At 43.0% G+C, this 6,174-nt stretch overlaps 2 protein-coding genes across 4 annotated transcripts in view; one reads left to right on the forward strand and one right to left on the reverse strand.

Annotated features, from left to right (window-relative positions):
• The window catches only part of LOC135205244 (polyamine-transporting ATPase 13A3-like), a 45,487-nt gene extending 45,223 nt beyond the window's left edge, over nt 1-264 (forward strand). For 2 of the 3 annotated variants that reach the window (XM_064235603.1, XM_064235596.1), the window contains one exon: nt 19-264. In XM_064235603.1, the coding sequence (XP_064091673.1) occupies nt 19-201 (183 nt within the window). In that variant the 3' untranslated portion in view covers nt 202-264. The remainder of the gene's footprint in view (nt 1-18) is intronic. The other variant, XM_064235609.1, reaches the window with a different exon arrangement.
• A 514-nt stretch (nt 265-778) lies between these two features.
• The window catches only part of LOC135205287 (AP-4 complex subunit mu-1-like), a gene marked incomplete in the record, with an annotated part of 12,751 nt that continues 7,355 nt past the window's right edge, over nt 779-6,174 (reverse strand). Inside the window, 2 exon segments of the mRNA XM_064235679.1 lie at nt 779-1,056; nt 2,053-2,272. Of these exon segments, the coding sequence (XP_064091749.1) occupies nt 877-1,056; nt 2,053-2,272 (400 nt within the window).

The raw sequence follows: 6,174 nt of genomic DNA on the forward strand, positions 1-6,174 counted from the left end.
TTATCTTTCTTTACCTAGGATGAAGGAAATCCTAAAACTTACAGTGCACCAGTAAGCTTCCCAGAGGAACCTCACATGGAACAGCAATTTATTTATGACGTGCCACAGCAACCCCCAAAACCTCTAGAGGATAGAGCAGAAATGCGCAACCTGATGTCACAGTTAAGTTACATTGATGATGAACAAAGTGGAAGTCATTGATGGCATATTTGTAGTTAGATCCACTGTTATTGCAGTTGTTATTAAATTTTTCATTTTATAGAATTTTGTTTTCATATCACCTGTTTGTGACAGATGTACTATGTCCACATGTACAGTTTTTTGAAGGCTTCCAGAATTAATAAGTCTTTTTGCCACAAGAAGAAAGAATGTTAAGAAGACTGAATCTGCTATTGATGATGATCCTGAATTGTAAGCTGCTAAAAAAAAGTTCATGTGAATAACAAAAAAACTTGGTTTCAGCTTCTTCATGTTCACTTTTAATCAAAATCAAATATTACTTTCATGTTCCCCTAACTTTCCTTCTCCTCCCCTCCAACCAACCCAGCCATTTTTAATTTTTTGTGACACCACTTGGAACACCATATGCTTTGACTAATGATAAATACTGGATATAATCTCATCACAGGTCAAACAATATCCATGTTTTAAGTAGTAAATACACCCCTAAAATTTGTCCTATAAAGTCTGAAAAAATATCTGAGTGGAATTTTGTCAGGGAGAAAAATCATAAATGGCTTAACATCCATCTGTACTGTAATAATAATACAAAGCAATGTGCAATTATTCTTTTATTATAAAAAATATCAATAACACTGAAGCAATAAATAATAAAGCACCATTTTTTGGGGAGGATATACCTTAAAAGCTGCTGTTTCAGCTCAATCGAATGCTGACGCTGTCTGACGTCGTAAGATATCGCACCCACTTATTTAGGTTATCGACAGGTGGGTTCAGCTTCACGCGTTCAATTCTCACTCCAGAACAGACCCATCTTGAGACTTCAAATTCCAGCTCTCCAGCTTCTATGCTGACATCTCCTCCAGAGTCTACAAGCTGTAAATTTTGATATACAGAAAAAATGTTATGCAACCAACCTCCCTACATCTATTTAAATAAAAAAACTTGTTATGCAACCAACCTTCCTACATCTATTTAAACAAAAATATTGACAACGTGTAATGCAGCAACCAACCTCCCTTCATTTATTTAAATAAAAATATTAAAATATTAAGTAGTATAGATTTAACCAGCATTAACTATTCTTAACACTTCAAGGAAAAATGTTGGAACCATGCATAGAAATTCTATACTACCTAGTGGGCATCACTTTCAACTGTAATTAATCATGTGACTAATAAGTTACAAGAATGAATAAATTTATAGTGACTTTTACTTATTCAAAGGTGGGAGAAAAACCTGTAAAACCCTCTGTAGGATTCAAATTTCAGGATTTGGGCAGGGCAGAAGCACAATCACTTTCACAAAAGCTCTGACTGAATACTATTGTGGTACCAAGTTCTCAATCAGCTAATGTCCTATTTTTCAAATAACACCCAAAGAAATTTGAAAGGCATGTTACATTATTTAACAAAGTTCATCTCTGATAAGGAACAGTTTTCTTTTATTTTGACTGGCAATTATTTTATTACTTATCCATTTACTGGTTATGTAAATAGATGTGCCTGAATGCATTCTGAATTGTAATGGCCTGGCCACACTAGCAGGCATGCCGATCGGGCACTTCCAGCTGTTTATATTTTCTCTCGCTTCTAAAGCAGCGTTACCGGACAAAGCATCATTCTGGCTCCATAATCAGTTGGTAGGTACTAGTGGAATGGAATATGGGAACAGTGTTTGCCCATCGTGCAGTGTCAGCTATTGTGGACAGGGCTTTAAGCTGTGTATGGTTAATGGGTCTTGACACAAAGTCTTAATATTACGCTCAAAATTAAACTTATTTGAAAGTGAATCAAAATTTTCACAAACAGTACTAAACCTACCACAATAAGGTTAAACTATGAAGGGATAGAGAGGAGGCAAGTACTGTACCCGTATAAATGCCTGAGCATAACTGCCACCAGGAAACTGAGAGATAGTCCACGTCAAAGTTTTATCTTCGGGTGAAAATCGTATGACTTGATCTCTTGGGCCTGACGTCTGAGACATAACAGCTGCTGTAGACACAGGAGCAACAGTTTTGAAGGTAACCTGTGGTGATACTGTGCCCATTCCAGTATTGCTAGTCAACTTGAGACGTAGTTCAGAATCACTATTAAATGAGAAGAGAAAAAGAAAAAAATAATTTAGTCTCAATATGAAAACTATTCTTTATTAGAATTTACATTCTTTAATAATCTTTGTACTGGTGTAAAGACGACATTTCTTATAATTTTAATTTGTGAATACAAAACATTAACATTTGATTTATGTCATAACCCAAAACATTGTGTAGAAATGACAATTTGTCGAAAATTGCATTTTTCCTAACTATACAAACCTGAGGTCCTTTAACAATAGGAAGTAGCTAGCGGCAGCTGGAACGGTCGTAAGCTTCGAACAAGGGGAGAACGGTAGTTAACTGCTTGTCCGACAGTCGCGCGACTGGGAGGTAAACAAATCACTTTTGCTTTTGGCCCATGCAAAATACGCAGAGTGAGGGGTGGCATGAGGAGGGACTATATGTAAAGGACCTCAGGTTTGTATAGTTAGGAAAAATGCAATTTTCGACAAATTGTCATTTGTTCCGATACGTAATACAAACCCTCGGTCCTTTAACAATAGGAAGACTCACTTCTTGGTGGGAGGAATCTGAGTCTTTTGATGAACAGACTGGATGTTCGTCCATCCCTGGTAATGCCTCCCTGGTCGTAAGAGCAGGGAGGGATCCAAGCCTCTGGTCCGATTGATCGGGGTGTGCACCGCAGGATCAATGGTCAGACCTCTGGGCCGAGTACTAAGAGAGAGGCAAGCGTATCTCTTCGTACCAGCAAGCAAGAACTTGTTCCTGTTTGCAAGAGGCAACATAAAGTATGGGTTGTCTCAAGCTGGCATCCACTTCCTCCCCCTTGTTGGAGGGAAGTGGTGGATATACGCTCCCTATCCCTAGTGAAAGGGATAGGATGGGGCTCTGTTAAGTAGCTCACCTGCATCTTGTCCTTATCCAGCAGGGTGACGACCGTGCTCCCTCTAACCACAGGTAGAGGGGAAGAAAAAAAGATGGAAGAGGAGCCAGTCACACTCCTCATTCACCATCCATTTCTACCCGGTCACACCTTAGGACTCGATGCTGTTCAGCCTGCGAGGGTCGGGTTCGCTACACAACGTGTTGAGCAGCCACCACGGGTCCCAAGGAAAAAGATCCAAGGACCTGTGGGCAATATCCCGAAGGTAGAAGAAAGGGCATGTGGTCTGGTTGGACCAGACCCCTGCCTTCAGTACCTGCGCCAAGGGGAGAAGTTCTTGCGGACAAGGCAGCATCTCCTTCGCATCGAAGGCGGTGAAGTCCATTAGGGAGGGGATTGTGAACGACTCGAACCAATCGTCAGGGACCGAAGGGTTCTGAGTCTTCGCTACGAAGTTCGGTACGAAATCGAGCGTCACGGATCCCATCCCTCCTGGATGCTTGACTTCGCAGGAGAAGTCATGCAGTTCCTCAGAGGAAAAGAAGGAAATAGTCGTATGACCTATCCCTCTTCTCTACTTCGGTGATGTCCAGTACCCATACTGGTCTGTCCGTTAGCAACGAAGTCTCTCGCATCCTCCTATCCCCATGCAGCGAGTTCTCGGTAAGTGGATAGGACACCGACACTCCATGGTGGGTGTCAATGGTATGGGTACTGTGACAAGCTATTAAAACGAAGTAATGATTGCTCTGTAACAACCCGAACTAAGTCAACAGCGTAGTTCGTAACTGACTCGGCCGCTCTGACAGCTGCCGACTGACTGCGTTCGGTAGGAGGCAAGTTGTCAAAGCATCCGAGTAAGTCACGTGACCTTCGCCTTTAAAGGGTTATGCGAGAGACCAAACAAATAATGTATTTGTTTGTCACCAATGCCGGACAGCGAGGTGATGATTCTCTTAAGGCATGTGCCCAACAGGCGAAAGTCAATTGCCTTCTAGAGACGAGTCCCTGAAGGGTAAAACATCTCATGGTTGTTGAATCTCAGCTAAGGAGAAACAACACTATGTACCGTTGAAGACGAAGGTAGATATTGAATGCAACCTACGTCTTCACAGACGAATCGAGAGAAGGATTCTCAAGATTCATAACCTGTGCTTACAAATGACTGAAAACGCTAACCGCTATTTCATTGCTGTCCGGTGAGAAGTCGTAGTTGCAATGAAAGCGGGGCGTTCTTCAGTAATGAAAACACAGGGGAAAGCCGCCTGAAGAACTGCTTCTCATGGGCTGAACATTTGGAAGTAGAGCTGTCAGGTCGGAGAGTTGGCAATGTCTTCTGACACATCTCGTAATTCGGTTGAACAATGAACAATTGTATACCTACGAATACGAGATATTTTGAAGACAAACTCAGATGTCTGCAAAATCATTCGCATTATCGCAGTGCGATGCAGCGTGGAGACTTGTACAGACTTCTGTTACCGTGCGGTAAACAGAAAGATGAAAGAGTCCAAGAGATATCTCTGTTGAAAATTCTCGCAATGTCGAAGGCGATGGAATCTAGCGTCACAGCAGTAGATGGTCCTTCATTATTGCGAGAATCCCCGTTTAATCAGAGGACCTAGTCCATGATTGTTGGGCAGAGATACGGTTTCTCGGTAGTCATCAAAGCAGGGCAGAAGAGAGACCATACATGACCGTGCATATCGGAGGCCCCAGGCTGCTACTGAGCTGCTATCAGGGCAGTTCAATACGCAGTTATAGTTGAGCCTGAGCTCTCGCTGACTCGTCCATCCTGAGTTGCCAAGGTAATATCCATTATTCCACGAAGGAATGCGTTCGGCTAGAACTACCGAGCATAAAAGATATGCTCGAGCAATTATATTTAGGCGAAATGAATTTCGGTAAATATAAAAGTTGAAATGGTGTTGTCGTGACAAAACCATAAGTATATAAAATTGAAACTGAAAACTCCTGGGAGGTTGCAGGCAACCCCGAGTTGCAGTTCAATTAGAATACTTCTCTTATAAGTCGCAATCCGTAGATTAACTAGGATATGCGCCTACCCCTCGGACAATTCAACTGCTTAGTAGAATCATGTCTCGAGGTTTAATATAGTAGTATATTTGTAGGATTCTGAACAACGATCTCCATCCTAAATTCTTTCCTTCAAGAAAACAAAATAAGGATTGGAGATCGACCACCTTGATCTCTATCAAAGAGAGTGAAGGAGAAGTCTTCCTCGAAGGAAAGCTTCAATGGTGAACAGAATACTAAGACGATAGTTCTAGCCAAACGGATATTCCCCCGTCCGATCTTCTCTAGTCCAGGTTGGTCGCCTTACGTGAGATAGTTTTCTTCAGCAGCAGTCTTCTTCCCAATGCTAAAAATTTCCAGGAATTCGAGCATAGGCGAGGTTCCGATTATCGTGTTATCGGGGATTCTCGTTCTCGCTCACTTTGGACCGTGGGTCTCCGCGTAAGTGTTTGGGAGATCGTAAAAACTCGAACACTGAATGCGTTAGAAATTCCGTAGAATTCTAAGCAGTCTGCGGCGAAAACCCCCACCGAATTCGTCAAACGATATCGGCTGGTGTCCTCTCGATTCCCGTAGAAATCGAGAATGGGGCAGGATTCCTCCTCAACGACCGTGGCTTTACGTCAGGTAGGACCCGAAGGTCCCCCCGGTAGCGCAGTCCCGAACGTGGGATCCTACAGAGAAATCTCTGTAGGATCCCTCCCTTTCCCTCGTAACCGTAAGGAGAGAGGGAATGGGGGAGGAATTGGATACTCGACTCGCCTTCCCAGTGGAACTAGCAGTTGGAGAAGAGTAGGAACAGCCATCGCCTTGCGGCGATGGCCTCTCAGAGTCTGGGAAAACGTATCGTCAGGAGAAAACGTTTTTCCCGCGGAGGGTTACGAACTCTCACTTGTAGGTAAGGGTCTGCCTCCGCCACTGTGAAAGTCGTCTGTGGGTGGGGCTGATCGACACCTGACAGGAGAGAGCCGATACCGTCCTCCGACTCATTCCAGTCTCGTCGAGGTCGAAA

Source organism: Macrobrachium nipponense, chromosome 24 (genome assembly GCF_015104395.2).
Source record: "Macrobrachium nipponense isolate FS-2020 chromosome 24, ASM1510439v2, whole genome shotgun sequence".
In the NCBI taxonomy this organism is placed as follows: domain Eukaryota; kingdom Metazoa; phylum Arthropoda; class Malacostraca; order Decapoda; family Palaemonidae; genus Macrobrachium; species Macrobrachium nipponense.